This window comes from Anabrus simplex, chromosome 3 (assembly GCF_040414725.1).
Source record: "Anabrus simplex isolate iqAnaSimp1 chromosome 3, ASM4041472v1, whole genome shotgun sequence".
Classification (NCBI taxonomy): Eukaryota; Metazoa; Arthropoda; class Insecta; order Orthoptera; family Tettigoniidae; genus Anabrus; species Anabrus simplex.
Window position 1 is genome coordinate 511,680,400 of NC_090267.1, and position 22,971 is coordinate 511,703,370.

Below are 22,971 nucleotides of genomic sequence, written 5' to 3' on the forward strand. Positions count from 1 at the left end.
GATTTCCATGACCAACAACTTAAGTATTACTTTTACAACTTGTTACTTTTATACAGCGCACAGGACCTTTTTATGGATCTCCATTTTTTAACATAATGTAGTGCATCTCTGGATTCTTAAGCCTCCACGCGCAACAATTACCTTCCTTCAAGTTCCAAAAAACTGAAGAGCCTTTCCAGCATCCATGTGTTTTTTTTTTTTTGCTAGGGGCTTTACGTCGCACCGACACAGATAGGTCTTATGGCGATGATCCCATGTGTTTTTACGTCTATGAATATTTTAAAAAAACGGCGTAACTTCATCTCAGTTGTTCTTTGAATATACAGCAGCAAATTTAAGAAGCCAGCATATGTTGAATTCCTTGACCAACAACTGAAAAATTTCCATTCCTATCAACGTTTTAATGCTATACGGCGCACTGGTCTTTAATAGTAAATAAACGACGCGACTTCGGCTCAGTGGTTCTTCTATTGGATACCAGTATCTTAAAGGAGCCAGAATATTCTAATCTCCTTATCCAGCAACTCAAGAATTCTTTTTTATAACATCTTTTTAGTGCGCACTGGACTTTTTAATGCTATACGGCGCACTGGACTTCATTCATAAATAAAAGACGTAACTTCGGCTCAGTGGTTCTTCAGTTGGATACCTGCATCTTAAAGGAGCTAGCATATTCCAGCAACTCAAGGATTCCTATCTATAACATCTCTTTAATATGCACTGGACTTATTATGAATCTCTTTCAGAGAGTTATTTTTTAACATAGTGCTGCAAAATATCTCACATGGTATGTACTTTTACGAGACCGTACGTGTCTTTAGATTGTTTAATTTCTTCGTTATTTGTGTTTTAATTTTGCTTTAGGCTGACGATGACCTATTACTAGGTCGAAACTAGTCCCTAATCATTTATGTAATTTAAACTATTTACATTTTGTATTGAAAAGGTGGACCCAAATAATACATTAATTTACTCTATTGTAATCACAGTTCAATACGGATCTATCATTATGAAACTTATTTCATTTAATTGTCTCCTGTCCGCGAGAAAAAAAATAGTTGCCATGATTTATGACTCGACCGTCGTATATATTAATACGAGTTTATTTAATGTAAGAACACGTAATTAATAGTATATAATTTATTATTACCTTTATATATGATGTATAATCCACTGCAATATTGTGCAACACACTGTAATAGTCCAGAACAAAGCTATGTGCAACCAGAATTATGTAGAAAATTTCTTACATTGGAAATAGGCTCTTGGAGACTCAAAATTACGAGAAAACTATTGTGTTATATTCTCCTAGAAGCCTGGCCAGGCAACGTATGTAAAGAGGCAGTCTTGAGAGTATAGTTGAGTTGTTTTAATGAGACTTATGTGGAAGTCGTTAACTCGTGTTGTGACAAGCTAATGGAGTAGTCGTAGTAGTAGTAGATTTAGTGAGAGTAATGAATGCAAATCCAATATGTGAATTTGTTACGTTGGTAGTTGGTGGTAGTGTTGCAGTCTCCAGTCTACTTCTTATTCTTTGTAGTAGTGTTTTGTTTATGATGGCAGTTTATTAGTGCGCGTGTGTAAAGTACGTAAATAACTTGTAAATAAAACAGTGCACACAATGACAGCATTTTGTGTGTGTCTTTGTGGCTACATCAGTCCCCTGGCCTGAAACAATATTTGCTCCACGGATGGCATTGAGTATTTACTTTGTGTCCTCTTCCCTGCCTCGGTCAGTAGTTAGCCATTGCTTGCTCCACACACAAATTACAACATAACGTGTTCTTTATACATCAGTGATCTAGGGGTACCTTGTCTACCTTTGACTCAGGGGCCCCATTTCTGGCCAGGTCAGGGATTTTTCCTTGGATCTGCAGGCAGTTTCACGGTCCACTCTGCCCACATGAGAACAACTGAGAACCTATCTGAAGGTGAGATATAGGCCTCATTCTAGAAAACCAAAAATAATGTTGTAAGAGAGGACTCATCGTGCTGACCATGTATCACCTCATAATGTGCAGGCCATCGAGCTGAGCAGCAGTTGCATAGTAAGCCAAGTTTGTCAAGGCTGTAGCACCATGGGATTTGGAATTTTAAATTTTAAAAAATCAGGATTAGAGGTTCCAACATAAATCTCTTATAACAAAAGGTTCAGAATAAAGTATTTAGTTAAAACTCAAAATGAATATTTTTGTTATGACTTATGATAAGGCTTCCTGAATACAAAAGGTCATCCAAAGCCTGTAAGTGTTCTATCCCACCCCTCTGTGGTGGTGGCGGCAGAATACATAAGCTGTATCCCATGCCTGTCATAAAAGGCGGCTAAAGGGGCTCTCATCATTCCCCCTCGCCCCCCACCCCAAAGGGAGCTGAACTTGGACTTTAATAAAAAATATCTGGAGTGTCACTATTCATCTCAAAGACCCCAAAAAGTATGGATTCGACACTATTTTCGATTATTTTTATATATCACTCCCCCCTTGCCCCCCCACCCCCCACCCCAAAGGGGGCTGAATGAGGCCTTCAAACAAAATCCGAAATGTCACTATTCATCTCAGCGACCCCGAAAAGTATGGGAGTGTGGGTTGGCTTCCACTTAATTGTGCCAGGCTCCTCACTTTCATTTATCCTATCACACAACTCTTGTTCTTTTCTAACCCTGACGGTATTAGGTTTCCGAGGCCTTGGGAGTCTTTCATTTTCATGCCCATTGTGGCCTTTGTCTTCCTTTAGCCGATACCTTCATTCTTAAAAGATTCAGACCCCTTCAGATTTTTCCCTCTCATTAGTGTTAATAGAGGATGGAGAAAATAATAATCATAACTTCCTTAAGTTAAAAATACCAGGTTGAAGGGGTCTGAAGAATCCTGTCTGTCGAGAGACTGACCCAATCACCGGCACAATGAAGACGAAAAGGATCTCGTATTTCTTTCACATCTTGCGACTGCCAGGAAACTGGATTTTACGGCAACCAGAGATGAGAAATCTTGGAAAGAAGACAGAAGAGCAATGGATCCACGAAATTTAGCAAAATATCAATGTAGGAGGACTCGAGATAGAAGATGCAGGGAACAAAAATAAAACTAGCACCCTTTTTAAGGCTCACAAATTTCCAGCAGGAACGACACAGAGGGCTACAGCAATTACAGACAAATTGAGAAAATTACGATCGGAAAGAATGAAAGAGTAGTCGGCAGATCACCACCACCGAACAGCACAACCTTTGAAGAGAAAGTCAACTTGCAATGACTCAATTGGTTCAATATGGTCAATAATAATAATAATAATAATAATAATAATAATAATAATAATAATAATAATAATAATAATAATAATAATAATAATTCCTTCCAGAGAACACTGGATTACGGATGGGGATTAAAGCCGACAACCTAAGGATACCATGCCTAGCCTTTGCAGACGATCTGACTTTATTGGCAAATGACATACAGGGGGGCTACTACTCAGCTCCAAACTCAGCACTCAATAGCGGCTAAAACGGGTCTTTTGATCAATATAGGAAAGACCGAGTTTGTTACTAACATCAAAGATGCCCCTGGAATGATGAGAGTCAGTGATAATATCTACATCAAGAGAGTCAAAAGTGTAAAGTACTTTGGGGAATGGTTCTCAGAGGACCTCAGCGAAACAATGGCTCTTGAACACAGGAGACTCAAACTAGATAAGGCTTACCATGCCTGTAGAAACCTATATGCTTCAAAAAATCTGTCAATGAATGTCAAACTAAGACACTACAATGCAGTAATCAGACCTTCAGTCCTCTATGCAGCAGAGTGTCTATATTTAACTAAGAAGGCCCCACTAAGAGCCCTCGAGATACTAGAAAGAAAGTTCCTGACACGGATAGTGGGACCAAGAATTTTACCAGATGAAAGCCGACGCTATCAACCAAATCGTGAGCTATATAAACACCAAGAAAATCTCATAGATGCCATCAGAAGAAGGCGACTGGCTTTTTACGGCCCTATCCAGAATGGACTCAAATAGGTTATCCCATAGGATCTTCAAGGCTGCTAACAAGGGCAAAGCTACTGGATTCGTGTGGATGAAGCAAGTGGAAAAGGACCTTTCGGAACTCCATACAAATCAAAATGACATAGCTGATCAGAGTAACTATCATACAACTCTTAAAACTAAATCCTTTGTAACATCCCTCACAGAAGTTACCCACAGACAAAAAGACGAGACCAGGAAATGGTCTGAGGAACGTAAGATTGAATTTACTCAGAAAATGAAGGACTACTGGGCCATCAGAAAAGCTCGAGGTACCAACAAGGAAACAGCTACCAAACCAACTGTTAAGAACACCAATTGTGGCAAACAACGACGATGACATCAAGAAACACAAGAAACAGCTAAAACACAAGCACCGTGGTCCATAGATGGCCCTAACGAAAAAAAAAAAAGAAAAAAAAAATAATAATAATAATAATAATAGAGGATGGTTGCCAAGATGTAATTCCTCTTAAAACAATAATCACAACCACCACCTTAGGATTCCATCTTTATAATGCACTGACTCATGATCTGGTTTCTGTACACACATTAATATCACAGAAATAGAGAGAAAAAAAATACTTACTACTATATCCCAGGAATGTCACATAAAGGTAGTATCCCAGGGCTATGAGCCATAATGTGTTTCCAAACAGCCTTGACAATAACCAGTCTTGACTAATGAAAACTGAAACAGAAATTAGAGCATTTTATACATAAGTCACAACAATTACACAATGTCAACATTTACACCAATTACATAATACTTGTCACTATGTATAATGTTGGAAAAAGAACTTTTCTGGGGTTAGATTGTGAGCTGGCCAACCCGACAATGCTACTACTTAGAATGTCACATGAGAAATAAAAATGAAAGATGGGGGGCAAAAGCAGAAGGAAATGACCAGCTCCCAGTTACCATCTCTGAATAGTAAATCATTAGATCAGTCTATGGGTGTTGCGGACAATGATGTAAATATCTGCTGTACATTAATCAACAGTTGAAATTGTCACATTAGCTGAGGAACGCTTCAGAGAAGATACTGAGACTTTTGAAAGCACAGAGGTAATCTTAAATACATCACTTAAAAGTATTGATATTTAGAAGTAAATATACATGGTCTTTATTCTCCATATTTCTTTATGGATGCAAAACCTGGATCATGCAGGCTGTGGACATAAAATGCATCAACGTGTATGAAATGTGGTGCTGGCACAGGATGATGAGAACACTGAACAGCTAGGCAAACAAAATGTTTCCATCCTCCATCAAGCGGGAGTAAAAACTCAGGTCTGCAATATTGTTTAACAGAGAATCCTACAGTTCTTTGCTTACATTATGCAGAAGAAAGATAAAAACCTGGAGAAAAGGTCAGGAGGACATGCAGCAAAAAGGTTGTTACACCAGGTTAAGGATGCAAAACCTTGGGTCATGATACTCAACCATGAGTGGATTGACTGAGTAGACCTAGAGCACGCAGAGCTACAAAGTTGTTACACATCAAATCGTACAGGTTTACATGGGCCCACTGTTTAAAATCTGTTGATCCAGCCACAACAGTGAGATACTGTGAGTGGTATCTTGCATCATTGAATGATCGTTATTCGACCCACAGCTTGTGTTCTTTCATCTTAACAGTCGTGTGAAAAGTCATAACTCTCGCTACTGGTGAGCAGAAAATTCTAATGATGTTTATGAAGTCCCTCATTATGATAGGAAGATTGGAGTTTGGTTTGCTGTTAGTGCAAGGTGAATAACGGGGCCTATTTTTTTTCTTTTTTTTTTTTCAAGACAACAGTAAAGGCAGAGAGGTACCAAGAAGACATTTTGATGGTGTTCTTCCATCACTTAATGGAAGAAGAATCGCATGGGTGGTTTCAACAAGATTCAGACCCTGCTCATCTAGCAGAAGATTCCCTTCTTACAATCTCGGAAGTGTTTGCAGACAGCGTGATCAGTGCTGGTCTATTTCCCCCTAACAGTGCGTGATTTTTACTCGAGGGGTAAACTGAAAGAAAAAGTGTATAGAACAAATCCTCACTCATTGAAGGATCTGAAAGAAAACATTACGAATGAATCGGAGACATTACAGAGGCAGAACTCACTTGCGTCAGCCAGAATATGCCAGTATAATCCAGGAAGGACGACACTTCCAGCATCTTTTATAAGGTAAGATTGTATACATGCTTAGAGCAGGGCGATCGCACGTGACGTAAGTTCAGCTGAGGCTACTGCTGTAGCGCAGAGTACAAGCACCGTGCGTTTCGTCTGGGTTCATGTGAGAGACCCTGGACATGAAGATTACTGTATTGTACTAATTCCACGAACCGAATAGACTGTACTTAGGTTGCATATAAATTTCTTTGTGATGGAGAGTAGTAGTGTGCTTTACTAAATGTTTTAACAATAATTTAAATAATCCTGTGTACCTGTCATATCTATATAGTCATACAAAGAATAACAAACTTACCATTATAAAAAAATAACTGGAATACATGAAGAATAATAAGTAATGGGAAAAATGCATTCAAATGTACATCAAATGCGTAACCCCACTCCACATCTTGATCTCTACACGTTGGCTTGATGAGATACTTATTTGTAACAAGCCTGGAAAGAAGAGACAAGAAAACAATTAGCCCCTTTTGAAAGTTACTTACCTTCAATAATAAGACTAACATTACCAATATCACCAATGAATAAGTAGACTTAAAAATACAAGTACAGTAAAGCTCCAATTATATGCGGAATTGGACGACAAGGGCACCACCGATAACTTGAAAAAACTAAAAATGAGGTGTAAACGCGAAAAAATATTTTAGCATAAGAAGTGCATTTTAATGTACAAAAAAGGTAATAAGGGAAACTTTTAAAATATCTACAGCACAGCAGAAACCTTTGCTCTACATCTAAATCACTAAAATAAACAAGAAACAAAAACAATACTGCACTGTTAACAAAAAATGTTCAGTTACACATTTAAAGAAAATCAATCACTCATTTTTGCTTCTTGCTTTGGACACTTTTCTTTATTCTATACAGTAGAACCTCGATAATTCGAAATTGGTTACTTCAAAATGCCGCCTAATTTGAAGAATCTCTCGTTCCCGGAAACACAAGGTATGGTTTTGCATGTTATTTAAAATTGTTTAATTTGAAATACGAACCATTCGTAATTTGAAGAACAACGTCGGTCCCAGTATTGAAATTCAGACTTTTAATTCAAAATTGGCCTTCATTTTGTTAAAAATAATATTTTACGGCGTAATTTGAGTGGAAAATTCTCTGCATCACGATAGAAGGCGTGTTCTGGAACGTGCAGGCGTATATTTCCGCACTTTCACTTTGACGTGTCTACAGCGTCCTTCAGAGTTGCCAAGTTCTAGTGAAATCATAGTTCTTTTATATTCTTGTAGTTACTCGTTTTATTTAAAGTTTATTGAGCAGTTATAAACTTCGAAGTTGTTATATTTTATTAATACTGTGTTTTAGTTTATTGTAATGGTATTTTAGTTTAGGGCACATGTGTTGCTTTTTTATGTTGTGATAAGGCTAAGCGTCAGTATTCTTCCAAGACACTCAGCAAAAAAGTGAAAATTATAAGGGAAATAGCTAAAGACTTTGGAATTCCTGTGTCCATGCTTCCAACATTTTAAAAAAATTGTGAGAGCATAGAAGCTCAGAAAATGTAGGGTGTAAATGCAAAGCGAATGTGCATTTGAGGAGCTAAACGCTCTGATTTTTAAGTACAACTGATTGAGTGGTTTCGGCACGTTCGGGCAAACAATATCCCTGTTGATGGCAAGATTATTAAGGGGAAGGCGAATAACTGGCGCTAAAGATGGGGCTTGAGTTTCAGTGTTCAAAGGGGTGGATTCAGTGTTTTAAGGAATGGCACAATATCACGTGGCAGGCAGTGTGTGGAGAAGCAGAATCAGTGAACACTAGCGATACAGGCAGTTGACGAAAAAGCGAGGCTCACATAATCAATTTGTATTCACTGAACAATATCTTCAATGCCGATGAGACTGCATTGTTTTTTAATGCCGAGGCCAAACGGACTTATGGTTTTAAGGGAGCGAAATGCCATGGCGGGAAAATTACAAGGATTGGGACACGGTCCTTCTGTAAAATGCGAACGGAAGCGAGAGACTTCCTCCCCCCGTCATAGGCAAGTTCGAGAAGCGATGATGCTTTAAAGGCATCAGGCACTTCCCGTGCAAATACAAGTCGTCTAAAAATTCCTGGATGACAGGCAAAATTTTTGAGGAGTGGCTGGTATGCCTTGAGTGCAAAATGGCATGCCAGAACAGAAAAACACAATGTAGATACGGCGCAGGCGGCAACTATTCTGTCAATAAATGATGTACTTGCCACTCTAGACGTGTTGGATTCTGTGATAAGTGCAAGTGATGCTGACGACTGTGTACTGCCCACATGGAGCAGTTCGTAGCTAGTGTTTATAAAAAAAAAAAAAAAAAAAGATGAAGCAACCTCTCATACATTCTTTCTTTAAAAGGCAATAAGCCTAATGTGTGAAAAAAAAAAAAGCCCTACTGGACCATTAAACATCTGCAAACTATTCAGGTACTGTACAAAGTTATTATTCTTGATATTTGTGTTATATCGCTATATGTCTGGGTTTTTAGAGTTTGTTTTGTTGGTGTCATGTGTTTCCAATTTGGACAGTCTTGTTGGTTCCCCTGTGCAAGTACTGTATACTGCATGTTGAGAAAAGTGCTTATAATGTAACGTTAACACAATTTAACACAAATGCTCCAATTTATTTACATAAAACAAGTTTACAATTCACTGCACTGACCAAGAGATACATTGTACGCCATGATCTACACCACAACCAAAGATTACACAAACAAGATAAACAGTGTTGTGTCACTTGTAATGTTCATAGATATACCAGTAAGATATGACACGGCAGTCCATGGAATAAATGTGGTTCCGTAACATCCTCCCACCTTGCAATTGTTATTTTCAATTGCAAAATACTCCGTACCACAACTGAAACAAAAACACATAACACAATAAATAAATGAACACAAAAGCAAGGTCACATCAAGAGTATTCACAAATCAAGTCTTGATGGCACTTTAATTCTCCGCCCCCCTTTTGACAATTTGAATTCTTCATGTGGAGGCTTTGTCTCAGGCGAAGTGATAGTCACAGTTTCAGGCTGCTTCCACTCCTCTGGAGTTGTGTGCACCTCCAATGGATAGAGACGCTGGAGTGGTCTGATCAGCTCTCCCTCAGATGTCTTCAGTTTGGCTACTCTTGCTACTTCATCCTTCCCTGGATACACTTCCACGACGAGCGCGAGGGGCCAGTTGATACGTTTTGTGGAATCTGCTCCTATCAATACCACACTGCACTTAAAATCAAGTAGGTTATAACCTATTTGCTTAAATTGTGTCAAGCATATACAGTAGATTACCGTACCCTTTGTCTCTGGATCGTGTTTTATTTTTCCCAGGTGTGAGGTTACGTTTGACAGTGTATGGCATTATCCAAGAGCATTATTTCAATAAATGCACCTTGTTGGATACATTTAGGAATTCTTTTTTCCACGGCATTTGAAATGTTTAACTGTGAATCAAGATGATTACATGCTATAAAGGATCTTAGAATATTTTGTGATGCAGCAGGGGCTGGCATTTCTGAATTTCGAGTTAGTGGCGGTTAATTCGAAGTCCGATTTTTGCGTCTCAACGACTTTGAATTAAAAAGGTTTTACTGTATTGTACTTTCCTTACCATGAGTTTTTTTTTGCCAGATGTGTGTCATCGTCTTGTTCCTCTACAAGTTGAAGCAATCCGCCCACGTGCTGCAAAGCAGCTCTGTGCGTCATTCACGTACTTTCACTTTGTTATTTTTCGTTCTTGTTCACTCCCATTGCCTTGTTCGTTATATCTATGTCAGTCAGTCGTTCAAACACTGGCTCATTTGCGTCGCATTCCAGCCACTCTTCTGCATTTTCTTCCACCTTCTGGAACGGATGTCACTAACTCAACAAGTGTAGCGGTTGGCGTGAATTCATACTCTTCTGCATAAATGTTTTGGTTGACATTTGTTTTGATACTCAGAAAGAGTTTTCTCCATGATTTAACAAAGGTTGAGAGTTTGATGCAATCCCATGCAGATGTAATATCGTAAATGCTATCCAAAGTTGCATAATTCTTCCAAAATTCTTTGAGATCGCAGTCTTCTTCGATTTTTGACAGTGACAACTTTGTTCTGTATGTTCTCTTCGTGGTTGCAAAGACTCCCTGGTCCATAGATTGTATCAGCGCAGTAACGTCTGGGGGCAAAAACTTTGCAAAGATTTAAGCACACTTGTAGTTGGGAGTGAAGGTGCATTGTCAATTAACAAAACGGCGCTGTAGGCCTATAGGATTATGATGCACACTAAAATTGTTGTTGTGTACTCCTCCGGAGATACAAACTCAGGACAGCGGCTTCCTCTGAGAATCGACCCACAGGGAAGTAGGAAAAACTGCTATGACATTATGTACCAGAGTTAACCACCGTAAGGAGCTGGGATTCATTCGGTCGCAAGGGAATACCGTAAGAGTCATGAGGATGATAATTCGGTGTACACAGGACATAGATCAGACTCGGGAGTTGGCCGAATCGTAAGAGGAAGAATACGGGTTTCCACGCCTATGCCCGGTCGAGCCCGTAACCCTGTAGAATGATATAGATGTTGATTCCCATAGGGAACCTGAAATATTTGTCCTGAATCAGTAAATTTATAATACCAGTATAGTTGGTCCGTTATTGGACATTATACATTTCTCAGCCAACTCATTCCTGGTTGCCAGCATTTCGGGACAAATATTTCAGGTTCCCTATGCAAATCAACATCTGATGGCCGGGCAGGCACCAATTTTTGAAAATGAGACAAAGTCTCTCATAGTGCATTGGCACTACCGGTGGCTCCAAGTAGCCTATGCAGTGGCCTCCACAGTATGCACTAGCCATGCGTTTTGGTAGGTGTTCTGATGAGCTCAACTTAGCACACTGGGGCAAAATACTGGCAACCAGGAATGAATTAGATGAAAAATTATAATGTCCAATAACGGACCAACTATATTGCTATTACCCTGTAGAATGTTCTATGGTACGACATCAAAGAACATTTCCATAAGCTTCGAGAAAGGCAGCCCTACCCCGAGGCCTTCCGTTAAGAACTTGCTGGAGCAGGTGCCAGATGAATCTCTGTCAGTCGACAACGAGATTGAGCAAATAATAATAATAATAATAATAATAATAATAATAATAATAATAATAATAATAATAATAATAATAATAATAATAATAATAATAATAATAATAATAATAATACCCGTGTGGGGATTTACCAGTTACCTCCATCGGGCACGTCCCATTGGAATTGGAGAAGCTCGCTGGCTCTGCTGCTCTTTGAATCGAGGAATGCCAATTCAATCAGATGCAACATTCGGTGTCAGCTGAGCATCATGTCTGCAGCTAGGGTGTCTCCACCTTCCATGTTGGCGCTTACTATTGAAGTGAAGTTAAGTTACCTCTCTTAGGATATGGCTATACCATTTCAGATGCCCTTCTCGCATTTTGTTCTTGAATGGAAACAACTGCCATCCTCTGCTGGATCGTGTCGTTGGTTATGTGATCTATACTGAAAGTCAACTCAAGGGCTTAGGAAAAGTATCCTTCTGCATGTGAGCATGTCCCCTGCTCCCCCTACCCGTCTCCGTTCTCCATCTCCATCTCCACCACAACCAGCTTATTATTAACGTCGTGCATCTATCTGACAAGTACTTCAATCTCAAATAGTGAAGCATCAGAAGAAATCACTTACTTTCACATAGCTGTACTTTGATTACGTACCATACCTATTTATTCCTTTACTGAGCATAAAAAACCTACAGATTACCGATGAATACCGAGGCAAGAGAAGCAAGGTTTATTTGTATTTCCTAATGCAATTTGTGTGAGACACATGGGGACTTAAAACATAAGTATACGATTCCTCTCTCGTGCAACGACTGTCAGTGGCAGTTTCTGACAGTTCAACAATGTGAAAATTCCACCTGTGAGTGGGATTGCAAAATACAATTTTCCAGGAATGTTGTAAATGTTGTAGTCTCATCATTCAGAAGGTAAAAACGAACTCATGATCCCGTCATGACAACATTTCTGCAGGTAGAGGGTGGTTATGAATATAAAGTCCAAATTATTATTATTATTATTATTATTATTATTATTATTATTATCATCATCATCATCATCATCATCATTATCATCATCGAATACGCCAAGGATCCTATTCCCATATCATGTTAAGGCCCTTCCTGTTTTACTTACGGAGAGTGCATAATTCGAACTGAGCTGACACATAGCCCTACTGACGAACAGCCAAACGAGCAAACGTTTTCTATCACATAAATGTGGCATGCAGCTTAGTTGAGTGACATTTTCCTTATCACCTTGACTGCTTGTTTACATCCAGTCCTGCCATACCTTAGATGCTGTATGTCCAGCACTGCACCAAGTTTTGTCGAGATAATAAACCGTGCGCTTCTGTTTAAGATAATCCTTGATTGACCTTAGGTACCTGTGATGCCACTGAATTAAATCCGCTCATTCCAGTAAAGCTGAAGCTCTATTCCACCTCTTTAAGACAAATCCTAAATCCGTTATCAATCTCCGAATTGTACTCTCACTGAAATTAGGTAACTCGGCATCCCTATTTACTGCAGTTGTCACTTTCTTGACAGTCGGAATTTTGTTCTTAAGAAAAAAACTACGCACTTTTTCTCCGAACGCCACTTAAAACAAAATCAGAATATTGTGACACACGAACACGCTTCCCTTTGGATGCCGGTCGACCTTTCACTGGAGACTTGGATTTTCCGTGGAGTTTAAATTCCGCGCGAGCGGTGTAAACACTGTACACAGAAACGCCGGTCAGGTCAGCTGCGCTGTCTTTTCCACCACATCTTCCACAGTCCACAGCGGATTCTCATCTTGTAGGCTACTGTAAATGTTTAAAACAATTTGTTTAGGTTTCCTACTCAATTTTTCTCCACTTTTGTTAGCTTTAAAGTATTTCACAGGGGACTCAAGCGTCACAGCATCACACACACGTGTTGCTCACAGCTGGCACCCATTATGAATACTGAACATGCTGTTGCAGCCAGTATTGCCAACAGTTTTCTTGGATCTATCTTCAATGTCGCAAATATTATGCGAACTTATCAGCAATGGAATGAACTCAAACAAAACTTTTTTTGTTTTGCTATTTGCTTTACGTCGCACTGACACAGATAGGTCTTATAGCAATGATGGGATAGGAAAGGGCTAGGAATGGGAAGGAAACGGCCGTGGCCTTAATTAAGGTACAGTCCCAGCATTTGCCTGGTATGATAATGGGAAACCACGGAAAACCATCTTCAGGGCTGCCGAAAGAGGGGTTCGAACCCACTAACTCCCGATTACTGGATGAACAAAGCTTACTAAGTACACAGTGCAATAAGATATCAATCTCATATTAAATAATAATTATTTATTTTGCTACATGCACCACTCAGAACAATAACTATTCATAGCCATCTACGTATGAAATATAAGCGTTGGTAAAGAACCCGAATAACATACAACCTGGGATATATTTTCTATATTTATACAGGAAAAAAATTTTTAATTCGTCAAGTCAGTTCACCAGAATATCTAACCAAACTGAAGGAAGCTCCTGACTTCAGGAACAAGTAACAAACCTGGGGAACTATTTAGCGCTGCGGAAGCCTTTTCCCCGACCATAAGTCTGACTATCAAAGGGACTGCTTAGGTCTTGAGTTGACTCTCAGTAGTAGTAAAACTCCAAGACACCAATGATTTAACATGCATCTCAATGGAGTGTACAGGGTGCTCCCATACAACGTTGCACGAATGACAGTAAAGTACACCTCTGATATGAGGTGCCAATTGCACAGTACTCCTGTGACTTCCCTATTGCATTCGCTCTAGCTCGCACTTCCTGATCAATGCCATTGTCACTCTGCAGGTGCTATCCTAAATATTGGAAGCAGTTAGTTTTCACTAGACTGTGAATGTGAGTGTTAGTTTCCGCATACTTGGTCTTCTTAACAATTAGATGCAGGCTGTATTGGCCTACACAACACAGGTCTGCAGTTCATGATTGGTTGTAGCTGCAGGTAGGATGTCGCCTACTCTCATGCAGGTCAAGTACGATGAGCAGCGATGGCAGGACTGCTACTCATACTCTCACAGGACCACTGGCTAATAACAGGCCTGGTGACATCAAGTCTATACCGTCTGACACTGTGGTTAGCCGGTTTGAATGTCAGGCAGCGGCAGCCAGTGGTCTCTCAGGTCGGAGGGGGGAGTCTTCTGCACGAAAACAAACTAATTCACTGCTGCCAACCCTCATAACACACGGGATACAAGCCGAGGCCCAATTTGAATCAAAATTACTGGTCTCAAATATACATACATACATACATACATACATACATACATACATACATACATATATTATCATTATAGACTGTTATGCCTTTCAGCGTTCAGTCTGCAAGCCTCTGAGAATTTACTAAACGTCGCCACAATCCTCGATTTGCAACTAGTGTTGTGGCCTCATTTAGTTCTATACCTCCTATCTTTAAATCGTTAGAAACCGAGTCTAACCATCGTCGTCTTGGTCTCCCTCTACTTCTCTTACCCTCCATAACAGAGTCCATTATTCTCCTAGGTAACCTATCCTCCTCCATTCGCCTCACATGACCCCACCACCGAAGCCGGTTTATGCGTACAGCTTCATCCATCGAGTTCATTCCTAAATTAGCCTTTATCTTCTCATTCCGAGTATCCTCCTGCCATTGTTCCCACCTGTTTGTACCAGCAATCATTCTCACTACTTTCATGTCTGTTACTTCTAACTTATGAATAAGATATCCTGAGTCCACCCAGCTTTCGCTCCCGTAAAGCAAGGTTGGTCTGAAAACAGACCGATGTAAAGATAGTTTCGTCTGGGAGCTGACTTCCTTCTTACAGAATACTGCTGATCGCAACTGCGAACTCACTGCATTAGCTTTACTACACCTTGATTCAATCTCACTTACTATATTACCATCCTGGGAGAACACACAACCTAAATACTTGAAATTATTGACCTGTTCTAACTTTGTATCACCAATCTGACATTCGATTCTGTTGAATTTCTTACCTACCGACATCAATTTAGTCTTCGAGAGACTAATTTTCATACCATACTCACTGCACCTATTTTCAAGTTCCAAGATATTAGACTGCAGGCTTTCGGCACAGTCTGCCATTAAGACCAAGTCGTCAGCATAGGCCAAACTGCTTACTACATTTCCACCTAACTGAATCCCTCCCTGCCATTTTATACCTTTCAGCAGATGATCCATGTAAACTACAAACAGCAAAGGTGAAAGATTACAGCCTTGTCTAACTCCTGTAAGTACCCTGAACCAAGAACTCATTCTACCATCAATTCTCATTGAAGCCCAATTGTCAACATAAATGCCTTTGATTGATTTTAATAATCTACCTTTAATTCCATAGTCACCCAGTATGGTGAACATCTTTTACCTCGGTACCCTGTCATATGCTTTCTCTAGATCTACGAAACATAAACACAACTGCCTATTCCTCTCGTAGCATTTTTCAATTACCTGGCGCATACTGAAAATCTGATCCTGACAGCCTCTCTGTGGTCTGAAACCACACTGGTTTTCATCCAACTTCCTCTCGACGACTGATCGCACCCTCCCTTCCAGGATGCCAGTGAATACTTTGCCTGGTATACTAATCAATGAGATACCTCGAAAGTTGTTGCAATCCTTCCTGTTCCCTTGCTTATAGATAGGTGCAATTACTGCTTTTGTCCAGTCTGAAGGTACCTTACCAACACTCCACGCTAATTTTACTACTCTATGAAGCCATTTCACCCCTGCCTTCCCATTGTACTTAACCATTTGAGGTCTAATTTCATCTATTCCTGCTGCCTTATGACAATGGAGTTTATTTACTATCCTTTCCACTTCCTCAAGCATAATTTCACCAACATCCTTTTCCTCCTCCCCATGAGCTTGGCTGTTTGCAACACCACCATGATGATTTCCTTTTACATTGAGAAGATGTTCAAAATATTCCCTCCACCTCTCCAGTGATTCCCTGGGATCTATTATAAGTTCACCTGAATTACTCAAAACACTGTTCATTTCCTTTTTCCCTCCCTTCCTAAGATTCTTTATTACTGTCCGGAAAGGTTTCCCTGCTGCTTGACCTAGCCTTTCCAGGTTATTACCAAAATATTCCCGACTTCTTTTTGGATTCAACCATGGGCGCCCGCAAGGGGGGGCAAGGGGGGGCAAGGGGGGGCAAAGGGGGGGGGCACTTGCCCCCCCCCCCTGGAATTCTAAAATGTTGATGTTCAATTGTTTAATACCATACCAGATTATTTCATAAACTGCAATTACTGACAGTCACCTAGCATCTGTTCTAACCGGAAATTTCTGTAAACAATTTAATGTTGCTGACGTTATATTGGTTTTTATATTCAAGAAAAAATATTTTTATATTCAAGAAGAATCGAATTGGTGAGAGGAGATCGATTTGGCTAAATTTGACGAGAAGAAGAGATAGAATGATAGGACACATCTTAAGACACCCAGGACTTGTTCAGTTTGTTCTTGAAGGAAGTGTAGGTGGTAAGAACGGTAGGGGTAGACCAAGGTATGAATATGACAAGCAGATTAGAGCAGATGTAGGATGCAATAGTTACGTAGAAATGAAAAGGTTAGCTCAGGATAGGGTGGCATGGAGAGTTGCATCAAACCAGTCTATGGACTGATGACTCAAACAACAACACATATTCAAGAAAATTGTTAATTTGCACCCCCCTGGAAAAGATCCTGTGGGCGCCCATGGATTCAACAACTATTTGTTTCGCTCAGCTTCTTTCATCTACGTACCAATCCCTGTCTGCCTTGGCCCTTGTTTGGAGCCATTTCTGATAAGCCTTCTTTTTACGTTTACAGGCTGCTCTCACTTCATCATTCCACCAAGATGTTCGCCTTTTCCCATCTTTACACACAGTTGTTCCTAGGCATTCCCTTGCTGTTTCTATTACAGCATTCCTGTATGCCACCCATTCACTTTCTATATCCTGAACCTGCTTACTGTCTACTGTTCGAAACTTCTCACTAATCATATCCATGTACTTCTGTCTAATTTCCTCATCCTGGAGACTTTCTACCCTTATTCGTTTGCAGACAGATTTCACTTTCTCTACCCTAGGCCTAGAAATACTTAGTTCACTACACATCAGATAGTGGTCTGTATCATCGAAAAATCCGCGAAAAACTCGTACATTCCTAACAGATTTCCTGAATTCAAAGTCTGTTAAGATATAGTCTATTATGGATCTAGTACCCCTAGCCTCCCATGTGTAGCGGTGAATAGACTTATGCTTGAAGAATGTATTCGTAACAGCTAAACCCATACTAGCACAGAAGTCCAGCAAACGCTTCCCATTCCCATTAGCTTCCATATCTTCCCCACATTTACCAATACCCTTTCGTATCCTTCAGTTCTATTCCCAACTCTCGCATTGAAATCGTCCATTAGCACTATTCTATCCTTGCTGTTGACCCTGACCACGATGTCACTCAATGCTTCATAAAACTTGCCAACTTCATCCTCATCTGCACCCTCACATGGTGAATACACGGACACAATTCTTGTCCTAATTCCTCCCACTGACAAATCTACCCACATCATTCGCTCATTTACGTGCCTAACAGAAATTATGTTGCGTGCAATGGTATTCCTGTTAAAGAGCCCTACCTCAGACTCTGCCCTTCCCTTTCTAACACCCGTCAAGTACACTTTATAATCTCCTATCTCTTCCTCATTATCTCCCCTTACCCGAATATCACTTACTCCTAGCACATCCAGATGCATCCTCTTTGCTGACTCAGCCAGTTCTACCTTCTTTCTTCCATAAGCCCCATTAATATTGATAGCTCCCCATCGAATTCCATTTCGTTCGCCAAGTTGTTTCCAAGGAGTCCCTCGCCTGTCAAATGGGAGTGGGACTCCATTACTCCCATAGGTCCGAGGCTTGCTTAAAGTGTTCTGAGCTCGGTAAATTCATGAAGCAGGATGCTGCCCTTCTTGCACATAGTCCAAGTGAGGATCTCTCCTCTAACGGGTTATGGACCACCGGTGAATTGTATAGTCCTAGCCGCCTGAGCACAAGGAGGGCCACGACTCAGAACATGTCCGAGATGCCCACTCCCATTCCATAGCAACTGGTATCCCGACTCTCAGGACCACGTACTAGGCCACTCAGCCGTTGCCCGTGGTTCACGAACTAGGATGTGACTACAGTAACCCACAAACAGGAACCATCATATCAATATAATTATTTAGTATTTTTCTTCTTAAAATATAAATAGGGCAAACAATGTCATCAATTATTATTTAATCTTACTGCATGCAACCATGGACATTTGGCTGGCGCATGCTGGTATAGGGATTTGTGAGGACATCTATACTACATCTACTGCTACAATGCTACGGACTCTGCCCAAGTAAAAGCCAATTCCCGCACTCTTTCTCCCTGCCAAACAGCGCACTTCCCCCTTACATCTCAACCCCTGAACCAGACTATGTCTTTGGATGGAAGCTCAAGAGCCTGCTCCTTATCTTCAATCTGAAAACATTTACCAGTGAACTGTGTGTTGAAAGTCAGTCACCTAAGTTTGATATTTCCGAACACACTTCCTTATTGATGAGAATTTACAGTTTGACAAAGAAATGTAATTTAAAAAAAAAAAGCATTATTCAAGTCCAAAATTTGACTTTAAATACCAAGAGAAAATAAAAGAACCTTTTATTTCTCTAGGGAGGACACCGTCCTGGAGTCCTTTAAGGGTCGGCCGCTACTGCCATCAGGGTAGGAGAGGTGGCGGTATACAATTTCCAATTTTTACAGCGCATGCCAAAAGCCTGCTTTAAATTCGAAACCTCTTTGCAGTGATGGAGTGAGGGCACACAATGATGTTATTGTTGATAATGGTAATTCATCTGTCAGATGGAGACGATAAGCCTTGAGCAGACCCCCTTGGTCAGGAGTAGGCTATGTGCATATAGCGGGTTTCCCCCTCCCCTACCTCATCACCATTATCCCCCCCCCCCCCCACATCCAAATGTGTAGGTGCCTATGAGCATCAAACAGAAAGACCAGTACCAGACAAGCTGGACACTTGCAGCACTTCAAGCCAAACAAAACAAATACCAGCTGAAGGAGAAATATCAAATAAAATTCATCAAACAACGGAGTTCGTGGTCATCTGGGAAAAGCGGGAGATGGGGACTTGGGGTAGGGTGTGAAGCACTATTATTACATTAACAATAAGCTTGCAGTACTGAACAATGGGAGTGAATTCAATAAATGACTGGGATCATTAACCGTGTTATCTTCTTAAACCTCGAAATACAATAATAAAACATGTTTGTAACATCTAATACCAAGCATTTAAAAATATAAAACTATCCCATATGGCATCATCAAACCCATAAAAATTCTGAAATCGCAAGACCAAAATCGTGAGGTTCATGTTTTATGCAACAGACAAGTGGTAACACAAATAAAAAGTTAAAGCAATTAAATTTTAGGAATAAGGCATTTTTAAACTTCAATTTAAAAAGGTTTAACCTCTTATTATAAATTACTAGGCAATAATCATTGTACTCACCAAAAGAAGGTGGCAATTAGAAGTCCTACACCTATGCAATCCACGAATATTACGTACAAAAGGAACTTAACGAATCCCCAAAAGCCCAGTTTCAACACGAAGGCGAATCCAACAGATGAGGCTGTAATTAAACACAAAATTGTCAAGTGTCTGTCGAAAATGATTTTGCTTATAGAAGGATCATCCAACAGTTACTGAGGAGGAAAAGTAGGCAAATATTTAGAACACATTCAAGCTGGAAAGGTAGCTTCCCCTTCTCATCCAGGTAAAGACAAAGACACAGAAATATTTCCTTTCATGGCCATTTATACTTCTTCCCCAGATGAGCAGAATATGAGTTGACAGGGTGTGTAGTAGGTCCAGTCCTACTGCAATATCGCCAACAAGCCAGGAATCCCGCGCTTCAGGGGGACTGCGAGAGCATTATCAGTCTGAGATAAATAGCTGTGCCTATACAGTAGTGTGCTAAAAAAATACTTTGGCTAATAACAGGCTTGAGTATTTTATTCCGCAAAGACTGTAAGTATGATTATACGTGTATACAGAATCAGTCAGGCTGCCAGCAGGTAATTTCACATAAAATACCCTGATAATTGAACCCCAAGTTGTACTACATTTCAATGCAAACAGCTGAGGAAGTGTTTGACAATAGAATTATTAGTAACAACATTTGGTCTGTCCACCCCCATGAATTATATCTCTGAGATTCAATTAAAGATAAAGTGTACAAGACAGGACGTAGCGTAGAAGAAGAAAAAGAAGAGTTCCTCAATGAACTGGAAACACACATTGTTGGAGATGGGATCATGATAATAGGAGATCTGAATGCACATGTGAGAACTGATAGAATGGGATATGAGAATGTTCTGGGCCCACATGGGTATGGTGATAGAAATCAAGATGGAGAGAAACTGTTGGACCTTTGTATCAGAAATAACTTGATAATAAAGAATACATGGTTTATGAAGAGGAATAGCCATAAGATAAGCCGATATAGCTGGGATGGACAGTATGGAACAGACCGAGAATGGGGAAGATACGTCATGAATACGAAGATAATCCCCAGTGAAAGTATGAAAGGTGATCATAGCTTATTGATTGTGGAATTAAAACAAGTAAAAATCCCTAAAATTGTATTGAAGAAGAAACCAAAGATCAGGATTTGGGAATTGGAGGAGGAGGGTAAAAGAATGGCATTCCAAAATTGTACAAAAGGAAGTTGCCTAACACGGAAATATGAAGTGGAGAAGAAGAGTGGGACAATTTAAGACAGACATTTGTGGAAGCAGCAATTGAGGTATGCAGGAAAACAAAAGTAAAGGTTAAGGGAAAGGAAACATGGTGGTGGACAGACAAAATAAAAACAGAAAGAAAAGAAAGGAACAAGGTGAAGAAAGAAATGGATAAGGAAAAGCAAAAAACGTATCAGAGAGGTGAGAATAAGATAGAAAGGTTACATGTGGAATACAAAAGATTGAAACTACAAGTAAAGAGGAGTATCAAGGAAGAAAAGGAGAAATTTTGGGGAGAGTTTACCAACAAAATTGAACGAGATAGTTGAGGAAATCAGAAACTATTATACAGAGTAATAAAATCAAAAAGAATAAATCAAGAAAAAATCAAGGCATTAGCGAGGGAAGATGGATCCATAGTACATGATGAAAAGGGTCTTCAGAAGCTGATGGCAAAGTATTTTGAAAAACTTTATAATGAGGATGCCTGCTCGGAGGAAGAAGGAGATAAGAAAATGGAGATAATGGACGGAGAAAAAGAAGAGAACCCGATAACATGGTTGGAACTTGAAAGGGCAGTGAAAGCAATGACCAAATATAAAGCAAGTGGAAAAGCCAAATTCAATGTTGATATGATAAGGCAGCAGGAAGCATTGGACTACAGTGGCTATACAGAGCCCTCAATGCCATATGGAAGGATGAAAGGATACCTGAAGATTGGCAACAAGGAAGCATTGTACCATTGTTCAAAAAAGGAAATAGGAAGAAATGTCAAAAATTATAGAGGTATAACCCTATTATCACGTGGGCTAAAAATAATGGAGAAAGTCACAGACAAAAGACTGAGGCATATAATAGAAACACAGTTAGAGGAAGAACAATATGGCTTTAGGCCAAATAGATCAACACACTTGATATTTACAGTGCGAACGATAATGGAAAAACATCTGGAAAGGAACAAAGAAAACCATCTTTGTATTTTTGGATTTGGAAAAAGCTTATGATACAGTTAGGAGAAAACTGAAAAGGAATGTACCAAAATCATTAATTAACAAGATAGAAATGTTGTATCATAAGAGTAAAAGCAGTGTACAAGTGGGGAGTGGTGACTTTGAAACATTTTATATATATATATATTTTAAAAAAAGTCTCAAGCAAGGAAGTGCACTGCTGCCATTATTGTTTATTATACTGATGGATGAAATCATAAAACGTGTAAAACAGAGTATCAGTAGTGATGAAGTGAATGCTTTGGTATTTGCAGATGATGTGGTGATTTGGGGAAAGGGAGAAAAGGAAGTACAAAGGAGACTGGACATTTGGAATGAAAATCTGAAGGAGTTTGGAATGGTAATTAGTACAAAGAAAACTGTAGTCATGTACTGTGGAAAAGAGAAAAAGAGAAGCCAAGTGAACGCAGACTGAGAACGGTCAGAGAATGTAGAACAGTTTACATATCTAGGTAGCAGTATTAATGGAAGTAATGAAATCAACCCTGAAATTAATAACAGACTAAGTAAAGGTTCAACATTTTATCATGGGATGACAAAGTACCCAAGAGAACAAAATTAACATTATATAAACAGTATTTCACACCAATTGTAACATACGGACTAGAAACACTGGTAACTAATAAGACACAAAATACTAAGATACAAGCAGTAGAAATAAATTGTTTAACAACATCGGTTAAAAAGACAAGAAGAGATAGAATTCAAAATATTAAAATCAGAGAAGAGCTAAATTTAGAACCATTAGTACAGAACATACAGAAAACAAGACTGAGATGGTTCGGACATGTAAAAAGAATGGGAAAGGAATGGGTAGCAAGAAGGGAATTGGAAAGAGAAGTTAAGGGAAAGAGACTAGTTGGGAGACCAAGAAGAAGTTGGACGGATCAGATTTGGAAGGACATTAG

The 22,971-nt window shown here is 39.6% G+C and overlaps 1 protein-coding gene across 2 annotated transcripts in view; it reads right to left on the reverse strand.

Annotated features, from left to right (window-relative positions):
* Window positions 1–22,971, reverse strand: part of Unc50 (Unc50 RNA binding protein) — a 75,598-nt gene that overhangs the window by 13,243 nt on the left and 39,384 nt on the right. For both annotated transcript variants that reach the window (XM_068226768.1, XM_067143709.2), the window contains 3 exons: window positions 19,822–19,942; window positions 6,489–6,628; window positions 4,604–4,705 (listed from right to left, as the gene is read on the reverse strand). In XM_068226768.1, the coding sequence (XP_068082869.1) occupies window positions 4,604–4,705; window positions 6,489–6,628; window positions 19,822–19,942 (363 nt within the window). The remainder of the gene's footprint in view (window positions 1–4,603; window positions 4,706–6,488; window positions 6,629–19,821; window positions 19,943–22,971) is intronic.